At 44.3% G+C, this 16,904-nt stretch overlaps 1 protein-coding gene across 1 annotated transcript; it reads right to left on the bottom strand.

Moving 5' to 3' along the window:
* Positions 1–2,068: 2,068 nt before the first annotated feature.
* BCL7C (BAF chromatin remodeling complex subunit BCL7C) lies at positions 2,069–16,697 on the bottom strand. Its single transcript, XM_039330509.1, has 6 exons — positions 16,068–16,697; positions 13,547–13,625; positions 13,362–13,458; positions 10,951–11,109; positions 6,353–6,438; positions 2,069–2,381 (listed from the first exon to the last, which is right to left on the bottom strand). The coding sequence occupies exons 1-6, from the start codon at positions 16,157–16,159 to the stop codon at positions 2,229–2,231; spliced, it is 666 nt and encodes a 221-aa protein (XP_039186443.1). The 5' UTR covers positions 16,160–16,697; the 3' UTR covers positions 2,069–2,228.
* Between the last annotated feature and the right edge of the window lie 207 nt (positions 16,698–16,904).

Here is a 16,904-nt window from a genome sequence, read left to right as displayed (position 1 = left end):
GTTGGTCTGCCTTGTTTGCCTTTCCTACCAATTAGTCTTGGCAGTGGGCATAAATGGGGCATCTTTGGGGTGGCAACTGAATCAAAGCAGAAACTCTTCCTGTTATAAGTGGGTTAGAGCGGATTTTTTACATTCTACAAGACTCCTGGCTTTTCTAACTACCCCAACTCCCAAGTTTTCAACAACAGAAATAACCTACAGGAGAAAATTTTCTCCTCAGAATATAAAGCCTGGTGTCTCAGGTGCATAGAATCTAGAAGTATTTGGGAAGAGGTCAAGATGGTAGCTTTGAACCCATGTGAAGAAAGCCCTGCACTTTTTAATGCCTCTATAAAAAGAGTCTTTAGAGCAGGGTGGGCAACTGGCCTTTTTATGACCTGTAGACTTCAACTCCCAAAATTCTTGAGAATTCTGGGAGTTGAAGTCCACGGGTCATAAAGGGGCCATAGTTGCCCATCCCTGCTTTAGAGCAGGAATCCTCAACCTTGGCAACTTTTAAGATTTGTGGACTTCAACTCCCAGAATTCCTCAGCCAGCAAAGCAAAGCTGACTGAGGAATTCTGGGAGTTGAAGTCCACAAGTCTTAAAGCTGCCAAGGTTGAGACCCCCTGCTTTAGAGCATTTCAGTGGAGACTTAATTCCAGGCCTTATTTGAGCCTTCACATCAAAGTTTGATCTGTTTTCTCTGCTGGCAAAGCAGCATTGGATGTGTCCTCCGCAAATAGAGAACATAGAATAATAGAGTGGGAAGGGACCTTGGAGGTCTTCTAGGCCAACCCCCTAGTCAAGCATGAGACCCTATACCAGTGGTGGCGAACCTATGGCATGGGTGCCAGAGGTGGCAGTCGGAGCCCTCTCTGTGGGCACGCATGCCATTGCCCCAGCCTTGCCTCCCCCTGCGACCCCCTCCTCACCAGCAATCCCCCTGGAGGAGAGTCAGCCCCGAGTGTGGCCCACGTGGAGCAGTGCAGCCAAGGACATGGCAGCCAGGCAGCGTAGACAAGACCCTGTCCTCACACCCCATCATGCACAGTTGATGCTGCGGGGCATGGGTAAGGGCGTGGCTGCCATGGCACTGCTGGTCTGCCTGGGCAATCTGCAGCAGGCCCTGGAGGCAGTGAGTGGTCCTGCAGGCAGGTGGGGTGGGGTGGAGCAGGGGCGGGGCAGGGGATGGAGCAGGGGCGGGGCCAATTTTGGGGCACTCGGTCTCTAAAAAGTTCACCATCACTGCCCTATACCATTCCAGACAAATGTCCATAACAGAGTCACATCTTGCTTGCCATTAGTTCCCAGGTTTTCAAAGCCTCTGGTATGTTACTTAACTTTAGCATTATTAAATAATTAAATTGTGCATCTTGCTCTTTTCCCAGAATATCTGTTTCCATGCTGCAAAATATGGATTTGGAATGGATATAAAATTGTATCCTTGCTTTTAAATTACAGGCTGCTCTTTCGTGCTGAAAAACTAAGCTAGAAGATAGAATTTAGGGAGCTTTCGACCTTCCTAATCTGTGGTTTAAAACAGAATTTTACTTTTACTCTCTCGTATTCCCAATATATAAATCACATTTCTGCATAGGTAACGTAAACCGCTTTTCTCATTTCTGTAAGTCTCCGTGATTGCTTCTGGTCATAGGCCTCCCTTCCCACAGCTATGTTTCATTTCCATGCATGCGTAAAACGTGAATGCTTCATATAAACAGTGTTGTCACAAGGGGGCAGCAGGCAGTACTGTGGCAATATCAGGTTGCAGAGACAAAAGGCTTGGACGCACCATATTTAGCTAATAGTATGTCACATTCTCCCACATAGATCCATCTATCACAGTGGTTCTCAACCTTTTTAATGCCGCGACCCCCACCTGGTCGTAAGTCGAGGACTACTCAACCGGTCGTAAGTCGAGGACTACTCAACCGGTGCACCACCATTTGCAGAATGGGACTTTTGGCGGGCTCAGCAGGGCAGAGACAGCCTGGACAATTCCTATTGGCTTTTGAAAGCCAATAGAATTAGACTCTATTCAAGAGAGTCTATTCTATTGGCTTTCAAAAGCCAATAGAATAAAAGGGAGTAGCACAGCTAAGGAAAAGGGGAAAAGAAAATGGCGGACTGCGTTGTTTGGCGACCCCCGTGAAATGGTCGTCCGACCCCAAATGGGGTCCCGACCCACAGGTTGAGAACCACTGATCTATCAGAAGAAATGGGAAAGACAGGCCTGAAGCTTGAGGTTACACTTCAGAGGAGGGGGTAGGCTGCGAAGCTTGTTCCTCTGTACGGATCCGCTTCAAGGAGGGGCCTTCTAACAAGAAGGACTCCTCCACTTCAGGTGTGCGTTCTTCCATGTCCGTGGTGAGTTCCAAACAAGCTGCTGTGTCCGTGGCCTGGAAGACAAGCAAAGGAAGTCCTTAACCAATGTTTCCCAAGCTCCGCAACTTTGTGCTGACTTCAACTCCCATTATTCCCCAACTAGCAAGCGTTGTTGTTGTTGTTAATTGCGAAGTCGTGTCCGACCCATCGCGACCCCATGGACAGCGTTCCTCCAAGTCTTCCTGTCCTCTACCATCTTCTGGAGTCCATTTAAGTTCACACCTACTGCTTCAGTGACTCCATCCAGCTCATTCTCTGTCGTCCCCTTCTTCTATTGCCCTCAATCTTTCCCAGCATTAGGCCCTTCTCCAGTGAGTCCTTCCTTCTCATTAGATGGCCAAAGTATTTGAGTTTCAACTTCAGGATCTGGCCTTCTAAAGAGCAGTCGGGGTTGATCTCTTCTAGGACTGACCGGTTTGAACGCCTTGCAGTCCAAGGGACTCGCAGGAGTCTTCTCCAGCACCATAGTTCAAAGGCCTCAATTCTTTTGCGCTCAGCCTTTCTTATGGTCCAACTTTCACAGCCATACATTGCAACTGGGAAAATCATGGCCTTGACTATACGCACTTTTGTTGGCAGGGTGATGTCTCTGCTTTTTAGTATGCTGTCTAGATTTGCCATAGCTTTCCTCCCCAGGAGCAAGCGTCTTTTAATTTCTTGGCTGCAGTCCCCATCTGAGGTGATCTTGGAGCCCAGAAAAATAAAATCTGTCACTACCTCCATTTCTTCCCCATCTATTTGCCAGGAATTGAGAGGGCCGGATGCCATGATTTTGGTTTTCTTAATGTTGAGTTTCAAGCCTACTTTTGCACTCTCCTTCTTCACCCGCATCAAGAGGTTCTTTAGTTCCTCTTCACTTTCTGCCATTAGAATGGTATCATCTGCATATCTTAGGTTGTTAATATTTCTCCCAGCAATCTTAATTCCAACTTTTGATTCATCTAGCCCTGCCTTTCTCATGATGTGCTCTGCATAACTCCCATTATTCCCCAACTAGCAAGCATAACCCTCATCTAAACACTCAACTCATCCTCTTATCTCAGATTCTGCAGCCTAAACCCATCGTTCAGAAAAAGGGGAAAGCCACAACATTGTGCTCAAAATCTGATCCCATATTTGTGCATGTCGAATAATATTGGGAAATTCTGCTTCGGAAATTCTGCTGGGACAGGATTCTCATTTTGTACTGGAAAACAAGGTAAAAACCCAACCTGCAATTCTGGGCGATGAGAGTACAGGTAGTCCTTGACTTATGACCTCAACTGAGCCCAGAACTTCTGTCGCTCAGCAAAACATTGGTTAAGTGAGGCTTGCTCCATTTTACAAGCTTTCCTGCCCCAGTTGTTGAGTGAATCACTGCAGTTGTTAAGTTAGTAATAAAGTTGTTAAGTGAATCTGGTTTCCCTATTGACTTTGCTTGTCAGAAGGTCACTAAAGGGGATCACATGATCCCGGGACGCGGCAACCGTCATATATATGAGTCAGTGGCCAAGTGTCTGAATTTTGATCACGTGACCATGAGGATGCTGCATGAAAACTGGTCATAAGTCACTTTTTCCAGTGCCATTGTAACTTCGGTCACTAAATGAACTGCTGTTAAGTCAAGGACCACCTGTGCCAGAATTCCCCATCCAGCCATCAAGATTACCAGAGGTTAGGGTTAGGGTTAGGGCAGTGGTTCTCAACCTTTTTAATACTGGTCGTAAGTCAAGGACTACTCAACTGGTCATAAGTCGAGGACTACTCAACTGGTGCAGCACCGTTTGCAGAATGGGACTTTTGGCGGGCTCAGCAGGGCAGAGACAGCCTGGACAATTCCTGTTGGCTTTTGAAAGCCAATAGAATTAGAGTCTATTCAAGAGAGTCTATTCTATTGGCTTTCAAAAGCCAATAGAATAAAAGGGAGTAGCACAGCTAAGGAAAAGGGGGAAAAAATGGCGGACTGCGTTGTTTGGCAACCCCCGTGAAATGGTCGTTCGACCCCAAATGGGGTTCCGACCCACAGGTTGAGAACCACTGGGTTAGGGGAAGAAATAATTAAAAAAAAAAACTAGAATGTGCAGAGATGGATAGACTTGCTATGAGGTTGAAAGAAAAAGAAGAAACAGAATACTATCAGACTTGGGACTTGTTTTATCAATGGCTGGAGAAAAGAATAAAGGGTTAGGAATTAAAAAAGAAAAGAAAAAGATTACCAGAGTTTAGTAACCCTAATCTTAACACTCAACTCACCTTCTGTTTCACATTCTCTGAACCCGTCTCTCAGAAAAAGAGGAAAGCCACAACATTGGGCTCAAAATCTGATTCTACATTTGTGCATGTCGAATAATATTGAGAAATTCTGCTTTGGAAATTCTGTGGGACGGGATTCTCATTTTGTACAGGAAAACAAGATACCGTATATTCTGGCGTATAAGACGACTGGGCATATAAGACCCCCAACTTTTGAGAAGATTTTCAGGGTTTAGAAAGTCGTCTTATACGCCAGAAAATACGGTACAATATTGAATTTCTGTTTATAGATGAGCACAATAGGAGCTCCATTCCTTTGCTGCTAGAAAGTGAGTGTTGCCCACCACTGCTTCCCTAATGCTTCCTGAACTCAGCTGGTATTGTTTTCCCCATATATTTTATTGATTTTTTAAAACATAAATCACTTAATAGTTGGTAAACAGTGTGTTTGCTGGGTTTACATTTGTAAAGAAAAATTTAAAAATTTAAATGGGATTTTTGAATGCTTTGTCCTGCTGGCTGTGGAATTCTGGGAGTTGAAGTCCACATGCCTTAAAATTGTCAAGGTTGAAAAACACTGTGTTAGTGCTTATTTCTGTAAAAAAAAAAATAGGGCTGGCCACTAGGGGACAGATTGGTTTTAAATTCAGAGAACAGCTACCCGGCGACTTTTGAGAAGATTTTCAGGGTTTAGAAAGTCGTCTTATAAGCCGGAAAATACGGTAAAAGCCAAACCTGCAATTCTGGGCAATGAGAGTACAGGTAGTCCTCGACTTACAACAGTTCATTTAGTGACCATTCAAAGTTACAACAACATTGAAAAGAGTGACATATGACTGCTTTAACAACTGTCGCACCTTCCCCATGGTCACATGATCAAAATTCAGACGCTTGGCAACTGGCATGTATTTATGACGGTTGCAGTGTCCCGGGATCATGCGATCACCTTTTGTGACCTTCAGACAAGCAAAGTCGTTGGGGAAGCCAGATTCACTTTACAACCGTGTGACTCACTTAACAACTGCGGTGGATTCACTGAACAACCATGGCAAGGAAGATCATAAAATGGGCGAAAATTCACTTAACAACCATCTTGCTTAGCAACAGAAAAGTTGGGCTCAGTTGTGTCATCAACTGAGGACTATCTAAGCACATAAGTATGTTGTGTTAAATTCAAGAGGGCGTTAAAAATTTTAAAGCCCCAAAGTGGATTGACCATTTTTAATATGTTTTTCTCTTTTTAAAAAAAGTTTTAAATTATTAAAATAATAGGATACAAAAGGGAGTAAGAGAATGGCTAAGGCAGAACAAAGAATAACTGCAAAGAAGACACCTGATCAGGGAAGACCAACAATATATTGTAGACGAGAGATGGTTTTGCTTCATTTTAATAATAATAATAATAATAATACAGTTGGAAGGGACCTTGGAGGTCATATAGTCCAACCCCCTGCTCAGGCAGGAACCTGAGTGTTGGAGCACTGAAAATTTTTAAGAAGAGACTGGACAACCATTTGTCCGAAATAATATAGGGTTTCCTGCCTGAGCAGGGGGTTGGACTATATGACCTCCAAGGTCCCTTCCAACTTTATTATTATTATTTTTGATAACGTTTTATTCATAATAATTTACTCATTTTCACACATTAAAAAAAGTCTCAGGCTTTGATTGCCTGGTGATGGCCATCTTGACTTTTTTGACCTCTTGCCCCCCCCCCAAAACCTCGGCTTTTTTCCACAATCAGCACAATCACCTGGAAATCAGACGTCTTAAGATCTGGTTCTTCTTTGCTAAGTTTGGGAGGGTCGTCACTTCCCTCGAGAAGGAGCACCCCAGAATCTGTATGCAGAAAAGGAATCAATCAAAACCGGCTATTCCCAGCATATTTTCTGAAAAATGCAGCCTTTCTTTCCCCTGCCCTCCATCATCTTAACGAATATCCATCCTCAAACTTACCTTTTGCAGACTTGGGAGAAGAGATTTATGCTAAGGTTCAAAACTGAAAATGTAGCGAATCAGTGGAAAGGTTCGACAGGATAACACAGCGAGAATGAAAAGCTTAAATACAGCTATGGCACAATGTACAATTTTATCAGGGCATAATAGCAGATCTCAGTTTTATAAATTGCAGGAAAGACCTGCTGGAGGGAGGGAAAATGAGTTACAGGTCCTCAACTTAACCGTTCCTTTAGTGCAGGGGTCTTCAAACTTGGCCCTTTTATGACTTATGGGCTTCAACTCCCAGAATTCCTCAGCCAGGCACGCTGGCTGAGGAATTCTGGGAGTTGAAGTCCACAAGTCATAAAAGGGCCAAGTTTGAAGACCCCTGCTTTAGTGGCTATTCACTGAAAAACATGGCTTAAGGCGGCTCCTTCCACTTTACACCGGCTGTGTGGTCACATGACCGAAACTCGGGTGCTTGGCAACCAGCATGTATTTACAATGGCTGCAGATCATGTGATCATTTGTGACCTTCCCAACTGGCCTCTGACAAGCAAAGTCAATAGAGAAAACTAGATGACCACAACAGAAATGGTGGTAAAATATCCTCAGTTATTAATGGGAGTTCCAGGCTTAATTATGCTCATATGTCAAGGAATGCCATAACACAGAACAGCTTCAATCTCTCAAAACATCATCCCAGTTTTCCACATGCAGAAGGTTTGCTGGGCCAACACCACTGGCCTGCCTCAATCCAGAGACAGGCAAACTCGGGCACAATCTTAGAAGCAAATAGTCCTTTTTACCTAAAGCTAAAGACAGCAATAGAAAATTAGTCAGAGGCTTAGCCCAGGTCAAGATCTAAACATGGGAGGAATGGATTGTGAAAAAAATCAGAATTTGCTGAATAGCAAAGATGACCTACTCACTGGGTCAGAGAGAAAAAACATCAAAAACTTTTTATTAAAAAAAAACTGGAAACCATATAGGGATTTTCTGTTGAAAGAAGAAAAAAAATGATATAATGATTTATGGCTTCAAAGATGGAAAAAATGTGGATTTAAGGGCTGGATTGAAGGGATTTGTGTAGTATCCAAGAGGAAAGAGGGGTGATAAGGTTGCAAAACTCTGTTGAAAAGAAGGCTGGAGCTTATTCTATCTCATACCTCTCTTTTCTTTTTTTCTTTTAATTATGCACTTTTAAAAATGGCTTCTCTCTTTTTCTTCAGATATTTTTATTTTGGGTACAATTCTCAATACAAGTAAATTTTTAAAAAGAGACCAGGGATCCAATAAACAAGGGGACTGGAGGCTAAAACATATAAGGAAAGGTTGCTGGAATTGGGTGTGTCTAGTTTAATGAAGAGAAGGACGAGGGTGGACATGATAGCAGTATTCCAATATCTCGGGCTGCCACAAAGAAGAGGGAGTCAAGCTATTCTCCAAGGCGCCTGAAGGCAGGAAAAGAAGCAATAGGTGGAAACTAATCAAGGAGAGAAGCAACCTAGAACTAAGGAGAAACTTCCTGACAGTTAGAACAATTAACCAGTGGAACAACCTGCCTTCAGAAGCGGTGAATGCTCCAACACTGGAAAACAGCTCAGCTGAGGTTTGAAAAGTTGTTTTTGATGGGGAGGGCACTAAGTAAGCCAAACAGAGCCAACACTACCCCAAACGCCTGGGGTTGGAGTCTACTGCTCGCCTAGTTTGGAAAAGCAGGGGCATCAGCCTGGCAACCAAATGTAGGCTAGTTTGGTCTATTTTGTTCCCCGTAGCTACCTTTGGTTGTAAAAGTTGAGCTTTAAATAAGCAAGACAGGAAGAAAATCATTTGAGCTATGGGGCTGGAGAAGGCGCCTGCATATTCCTTGGACAACAATGGTGACTAACAAGCAAGTATTGGAGTGCATAATATTAGACATGTCAATAGAAGGCCAAATCACAAAACTGATCTCATTTCGGCCATATCATATAGGGGCATTCACTGGAGAAAGCCATTATGTTTGGAAGAGTGAATAGAATAGAGTAGAGTAGAGTAGAGTAGAGTAGAGTAGAGTAGAGTAGAGTAGAGTAGAGTAGAGTAATCTTTATTATCATTGTGTAACTCACAATGAAATTAAGTGCTGTCCACAGCGCACCCTACACACAAGTAAAAACCAAATAAGAACATATATTATATACAAACATCCTTCACATTCTATTCACCATTGTGCTGCCCCTAATAATGCACTTCAATGTTGCACTATACCAGGGGTAGTCAACCTTGGCTCTTTTATGACTCGTGGACTTCAACTCCCAGAATTCCTGAGCCAGCTAAGCTGGCTCAGGAAGTCTGGGAGTTGAAGTCCACGAGTCATAAAAGAGCCAAGGTTGACTACCCCTGCACAGTAGTATTTAATATGATTACAGCTCTGGGACAAAAACTCTTTTTCAGCCTATTTGTCTTTCTTTTTATTATCCTGTACCGTCTGCCTGATAGTAATAGTTCAGAAAAAGAAGGAATGGTAATTATTGTAAAAGGAAACCAGGCCGTCAAGGAACATCAAAGCTAACACCAGGCAGAGCCGAGAAAAAACTCAAAAGAAATAGGGCACGATCGGAAGAAAGGGAGAGACCTGGCCCACTGAGTTGCTAGGACATGACTGAAGGGATAATATCTACATCTGCCCTCCAGAGCTCAGCCTTATGGATCCTCAAAGCATGCTTCTGCTTGGGGCTGAATGGCTGCTGTCAGTGGGTGCAGACAAGGCAGGGGGTCCTGGGGGCTTGTTGGATCAGCCTCCGCCAGGATGGATCACTAGCTTCAATCTTGCTCGAATCACCAGGACTTACAGGTAGCCCTCGACTTACAACAGTTCATTTAGTGACCGTTCAAAGTTACAACGGCACCGAAAAAAAAGTGACCTATGACCGTTTTTGATAGTTACGACCGTTGCAGCATCCCCATGATCACGTGATCAAAATTCAGATGCTTGGCAATTGGTTCATATTTATGACCTTTGCAGTGTCCCAGGATCATGTGATTCCCTTTTACGACCTTCTGACAAGCAAAGTCAATGAGGAAGTCAGATTCCCTAAACAACCAGGTTACTAACTTATCAACTGCAGTGATTCACTTTATAACTGTGGCAAGAAGAGTCGTAAAGTGGGGCAAAACTGACTTCACAAATGTTTCGCTTAACAGCAGAAATGTTGGGCTCAGTTGTGGTCATAAGCTGAGGATTACTTCTTTATCCCTAGATGCTCCCTACTCTATATCCGCCTTGCAAGATAGTCCACACAAGAAGCATGCCCAGACATACTAACTCTAAGGCAGGGGTTCTCAACCTTGGCAACTTTAAAACTTGTGGACTTCAACTCCCAGAATTCCTCAGCCAGCAATTCTGGGAGTTGAAGTCCACAAGACTTAAAGTTGCCAAGGTTGAGAACCCGTGCTCTAAGGCTACATTAACGCATGGGTGTCAAACTCAATCACGTCACGATATGTATCCTGACTTTTTTTTGCCTTTGTGAAGCCGGGGTGGGCATGGCCTGCACGTGACGCATCCGGCCTGTGGGCCACTAGCTTGACACCCCTGCATTAACAAAATCGTGCCAGTCTGAAAGTACATCTCTCCCCCCCTCGCCTTTACAATGAAAGAAACTAGGAAGGATCCCTTTTGGGATATTTCCAACGGCCCCATTTGTTCTGCAGGCTCAGCTGCCTCAAATCTAACCTTTGCATGGCTCTTTCTCCTGTCTCCCAAAGGCAGCCATTCCCACATATCATTATAGTTTGTCAACCTGGGCAACTTGAAGATGAGTGGACTTCAACTCCCAGAACTTCCCAGGCTGGAGAATTCTGGGAGTTGAAGTCCGTGTATCTTCAAACTGCATAGGCCAGTGATGGCAAACCTTTTAGAGACTGAGTGCCCAAACTGCAACCCAAAACCCACTTAGGTATCGCCGGATGCCGGGTGGACATGGCCCATTGGGTGGGCATGGCCCATTGGGTGGGTGTGGCTGCGGTGGTAACGGCAGTCTGGGTGGGACTAAAAAGTTCAATCAATCAATTCCAACTTTGCGAGATCTTTTTTTTTCCCCCTTGAGAAGTTGAAGTTGATTGATAGAACTTTTTTTTTTTTTTTGCACACAGCAGCAGAGGCCTAAAGCGAAAAGGTTTTATAAAACCCAGCTGAAGGCCTAGGACTGGGGCGACGGCGTGCGTGCCACCTGTGGCATGTGTGCCACAGGTTCGCCACCACGGGCATAAGCTGAGAAACTGTCCTCCTTCTCCTCCCCCTTTCCCCATTGCTCTTCCTCCTCCTCCCCCTCCTCCTCCTCCTCCTCCTCCTCCTCCATCCAGCCAGGCACAATACAAGACAACATGGTCTGTTGCTTAATGCCAAGAAATCTCTTCCCAGATGCTTACCTCCCTCTTGCCCCAACAAAGGGGGCTGCTCATCTGTCTTCAACTCTCCTAAGAGGGTGGGAGTCACTGTCTGGCTTCGATCCGGGGTGGGGGTGGGGCTTGTGTCACCCCCTTTCAGCAGGGACGTCTCCGAAAGAGAACTCTGGCTGCTGTTCTCATCTGGTGGAAAACAGAAACAGGACCATGAAGAACCGTATCTGGAAAGTGGGAAGGGTTTTTTTTTTTTATCACTAGGGGTGCATGGAGACTCCAGGTTCAGTGACAGCGTGCCATTGATGTCCTATGAGTGTCTTGGTCTCCGCTGTTGGAACCACTATGTGGAATGAAAAAGGATGAAGCTCAAACCACATTGATAAAAAAAAACCAACACCAATACGATTGGGAAGGAACAAAAATCATTGGGCATGCCAACACCTGCCACACGTGTGAATTTATTGAGGCCTCGTATTCTACCAAAGGAGCAATTAACAAGCATATTGATCTAGACCAGGGGTAGGCAACCTTGGCTCTTTTAGGAGTCATGGACTTCAACTCCCAGAATTCCTGAGCCAGCATAGCTCAGCATGGAAACCTCTCCCTTTCCCCTCAGCATGGCTGGCTTAGGAATTCTGGGAGTTAAAGTCCATGAGTCCTAAAAGAGCCAAAGTTGCCAACCCCGATCTAGACCCAGCATATGAATATGTAGGAATTCAGACCATTCGAAGTGCCAATCAACAAGAGAACCAATCAGCTGCTCAGAATTTAAATATAGCTCCAAACGAACAACCAATCGCATGACCAACTGACCACGGGACATTTATAAGCTAAGGAGAACAGGACAAGGAAATCCTGATGATGATGTTACCTAGTTTGTAATGAAACGTTCAGAAACTATATTGAAACAAGCTTGGAGAGCGAACCACTGCCAAAATATGAGGGGGGGAGGAGGATAGCAGTGTTCCAATATCTCAGGGGCTGCCCCAAAGAAGAGGCAGTCAAGCTATTTTCCAAAGCGCCTGAAGGCAGGACAAGAAGCAATGGATGGAAACTGATCAAGGAGAGAAGCAACCTAGAACTAAGGAGAAACTTCCTGACAGTTAGAACAATTAACCAGTGGAACAACCTGCCTCCAGAAGCGGTGAATGCGCCAACACTGGACGTTTTTAAGAAGAAACTGGACAGCCATTTGTCTGAAATGGTATAGGGTTTCCTGCCTGAGCAGGGGGTCGGACTAGATGACCTCCAAGGTCCCTTCCAACTTTATCATTATTATTATTATTATTATTATTATTATTATTATTATTATTATTACTATTATTATTATTATATAAAACCCGAGCTACATTTATTTTCTATTATTTCAAAGATGAAGCGACAAAGAGTGAGGCAAGTTGTAATTCAGTGACATCCAAAGGACCAAAGGTTTCATAGAACCGTAAAGCTGGAATGTACAGGAGGTCCTCGACCTGTGAGCACAATTTCCGTTACCAAGCAATACAAATGTTAAGTGAGCCCAATTTTACTTCCTTTTTTTGGCCAGGCTTGTGTGGGACAACAGCACCCCCGTTCCAGAGAAAGAAATATTTTGGGAATGTTTCGGTTGCCACAGTGTTGGGAGGGGGGATGTGTGCTTTTAAGTTTAGTCAAAACAATAAATTGTCTGGTGGGAACCAAGGTCATTGCTGCCTGAGTTTTGGCGGTCTGAGACTTCCCTTTCCGTTAGAACGCCTGCCGGGGAATGTGATTTATGACATATTACTGGGGTGGGAAATGCAACTTTGGGACATTGTAACCTTTGAGAGGGAACTTCAGTCTTGGTTTCACTTTTGATGTTGCCGATACTTTGTAGCCAATAAATATGTTCTTTAAGGAAATCTCTTGCCTTTGAGTTCTGTTTTTACTGGTCTCATCGGAACTACGACACTGGTCTTTTTTTAAAAAATGGAATTTTCTCTCCTTTCTTAGTCTCTGGAATACAAGTACCCCTCGACTTAGAACCATTTATTTAGTGACCATTCAAAGTTACAAAGCACTGAAAAAAGTGACTTATGACTGTTTTTCACACTTACGACCACGGCAGCATCACCCATAGTCACGTGATAAAAATTCAGACGCTTGGCAACTTCGTATTTACGTCAGTTGTAGTGTTCTGGGGTCATGTGATTTTCTTTTGTGACCTTCTGACAAGCAAAGTCACATTCACTTAACAACCATATTGTTAACGACTGCAGTGATTCACTGTGGCCAGAAAGATCATAAAATGGGGCACAAATTTAACAATTGTCTCACTTAGCAACACAAATCTGGGCGTCTATTGTGTCAAGGCCTACCTGTATCCTGTGTAGGGAGGGCCTGAGATGCCAAATTTTACAAGGCCCTTGTTAAGAACTAGAAAAACATCCTTCCCTCCCCCTTCCTGTCCCAAAATGTACCGTTCAGGTCCAACATGAGCAGAGCAGAACTGCTTCGAGAAAACCTTCTCTCTTTGGTGGGCTGCTGCTCTTTGCTACCTCTCAGGCATCTTTTCTCCTGCAACAGAAGAGAGGGAAGCAAATAAGTGCAACTAGAAGGGCTCAAGACAAAGGCCTCATGTGAAACCAGCCAGCCTCTTTCTCACCTCGTCTCGAGGGTCCATAATAGGGACCCACTTGTAGATCCGTAGAGAGGTGTCTCCCACCGTCACCCAGCGCTTTTCCCTAGAAAGAGAAAAATGGCAGGATAAAATGGGACGGCTTGTAGGATCTCTCCACTTGTGACCTTTGGATGTGTTTGACCAAAAAAGTAAAATCTTCTCTGATTTGAAGGTTAAAAAATCATGTGAAGTATTAATACCACTTCACAATGCCTTAGTAAGGCCACACTTGGAATACTGCATCTAGTTTTGGTCACCACGATATAAAAAAGATGTTGAGACTCTAGAAAGAGTACAGAGAAGAGGAACAAGGATGATTAGGGGACTGGAGGCTAAAACATATAAGGAACGGTTGCTGGAATTGGGTATGTCTAGTCTAATGAAGAGAAGGATGAGGGGGGACATGATAGCAGTGTTCCAATATCTCAGGGGCTGCCACAAAGAAGAGGGAGTCAAGCTATTTTCCAAAGCGCCTGAAGGCAGGACAAGAAGCAATGGGTGGAAACTAATCAAGGAGAGAAGCAACCTAGAACTAAGGAGAAACTTCCTGACAGTGAGAACAATTAATCAGTGGAACAACCTGCCTCCAGAAGCAGTAAATGCTCCAATACTGAAAGTTTTTAAGAAGAGATTGGACAGCCATTTGTCTGAAATGGTATAGGGTTTCCTGCCTGAGCAGGGGGTTGGACTAGATGACCTCCAAGGTCCCTTCCAAATTTAGTATTATTATTATGGATCATCGCAGTCAGCCAGATGTTCAGACTGGATTTGGCATTTTGTCTACCTATCGAGTCCTTACCCAGGATCTGGGATAGGCAGATGTGGATGTTTGATGGTATTACAGATATCGTTGCAGAATGGAAGCAGTTCCTAGTAAGGCTGCCTTTTGCAATTAACTAATAGGGAATTTGTCAATGCCAATGGTGTTCAAGTGGTGCTCCAGTTGTTTTGGGATTGCACCCAAGAAGCCTATTACTATTGGTACTACCCTTGCTTGTTGGTATTATTATTATTATTATTAATAATAAAGGTTTTCCCTGTCCAATCATATCTGACTCTAGGGCAGACATGTCAAACTCGCGACATCACGTGACGTCGTGCAACGTATCGGGACGGTTTTGCCATTACCGGCAATGGGGTGGGCGCGGCTTCCGGATGACGCATCCGGCCCATGGGCTGGCAGTTTGACACCCCTGCTATAGGGGGCAATGCTCATCTCCATTTCCTAGCCAAGGGAGCCAGTGTTATGCAAAGACACTTATGTGATCATGTGGCCGGCACACACCAAGGTGCACAGAACACAAGGTACCTTCCCACTAAAGTGGTACCTATTTATTTACTTGCATTTGCATGCTTTCAAACTGCTAGCTTGGCAGGAACTGGGGCAAGGATGGGAGATCGCCCCATTACACAGTACTTGAGTCTCGAACAGCCAACTTTGGGGATAAAATTAGGGGAAGCTCTTGTGTGTGTCATTTTGAGCCCTTAGAGCAGAGGTCTGCAACCTTGGCAACTTTAAGACTTGTGGACTTCAACTTCCAGAATTCCTCAGCCAGTTAAAGTCCACAAGTCTTAAAGTTATCAAGTTTGAGGTCTCTTGCCTTAGAGCAGTGTTTCTCAACCTTGACAATTTTAAGGCATGTGGACTTCAACTCCCAGAATTCCACAGCCAGCACTGGCTGTGGAATTCTGGGAGTTGAAGTCCACATGCCTTAAAATTGTCAAGGTTGAGAAACACTGCCTTAGAGAAAAGTAGAGAGATAAGTGCAATAACTAACCACGTTAACAGCCACAGCAGTATTGAGCTGAGATGTTCAGAGATTGCATTTACCAGAAAACAAAATCAAATGATTTTGATAATTTCAGATTCAACAGAAACAGAGAAAGCAATCAGACTATACTCCCCCACCGGAAAAGCTGCTGGCCTTCAAACTGTTAAGTGGCTTCAGCTAACGCCCCTCATGTGACGATTTGAGGAGGAAAGGGGAAGGATCATGGGCAAGGCAAAATTACCCAAAATATAACATCAGACACTTGGATCAGCCGTTCTGGTGGCGGGGCGGGCAAGGGACAAGGAGGAGCCATTTGCAGAGATCCCTTCCAAGATACAGCAACATTTTGGCCTGCTCGTGTGGAGTGCAACCATCCTACCCCATTTCCCTGGGCAGACAGCACTGACATCAAAGCGGTAGAAAAACATCTGGCTTTCAGCAAGCCTTCCAAACCAGCCATGGGGAATTCTGGGAATTGAAGTCCACCTGTCTTAAAGTGGCCACGGTGGAGAAACGCTGATTAGAAGTACGCATGCTCTGCAGACATGGTGGAAACATAATCAACCATCAGTTGCTTCCCACCAAAACAGGTCTTTGAGGTCCCCTCCGAATGTCAAAGTTCACCCATCCTGTGCCAGTTTAGAACCCTTCTAAACAGTCACATCTGCAGGGGATAAGCTGCAGTTTCTCACCAAAGTCTTCCCTGGCTGCCCCCATCCCCAAATTGTGCTCACCATCTCCGGACATGCTCAATAGCAGCCATCACTTTCTTGATGTCATCTTTTGCCCTGCTCCTCGTTTCGGCTCGAATGGCACGTCCTGACATGAGGTCAGAAGTTTGGAGAGTTGGAAAGCTGCGGTGGATGGAGAGGGGAGACAATCGGGAGGTTTCTCTCCGGACTGTTGGTTCTGAGTTGGGCTCTTTTGTTCTCTTTATCCCATTTCTCTCCCTCTTTCTTTCTTTGATCGGTTTCTCTGCACCCTCTATCTTCTTTTGCTCACCGAGATGCTCGGAGTGCTGGGAAGATTCTGAATGCACATCCCTTTGCTATTAATCCATCAAATGTTGCCCACCACCTGTCTCTGTCGTGCCATCCATCGATCTTCCTCCGTCAGTTTATTCCAGTTGTTTTTTCCTCTTGTTTTCTAGTGTTTCTTTTTTTTTTCCCCTTCTCTCTATCTCTAATTTTTTTATCTCAGCCTTCATCTACTTCTTTTCTCCGTGGCTCTCCACCATTCTTCCTCTCTCTGTTCGCCTCCTTTAGCTGTTGTTCTCCTTTTGCCCAAAAAAAAGGAAGAGAAGAAAGGAGGGGTAAAAAAAAAAAAACAACGGAAAAAAAAGCAGTTCGCCAACGGAAGAACTATAATATAGTTCTTTCAGGTTGCTTTTTTTTTAAAAAAAAAATAGATATTTCAAACTTCGTGAGCGCCCTCTAGTGACTGGGAGAGCTGGAAACTGTACAGTAGGAACACAAAGTTGCATCCTTTCAAAAAAAAAATGTCCTGTCGTCCTGAGAAATGGTAGGAAGTTGGCAAAACAGAACAATCAGGGTTAAAAACATATATATTTA

The sequence above is a fragment of the Crotalus tigris genome, unplaced genomic scaffold (genome assembly GCF_016545835.1).
Source record: "Crotalus tigris isolate CLP2741 ecotype Arizona unplaced genomic scaffold, ASM1654583v1 scf7180000024427.8105951120:4207309, whole genome shotgun sequence".
NCBI classification, from domain to species: Eukaryota; Metazoa; Chordata; class Lepidosauria; order Squamata; family Viperidae; genus Crotalus; species Crotalus tigris.
This window is presented reverse-complemented; position numbering and strand designations above follow the sequence as displayed.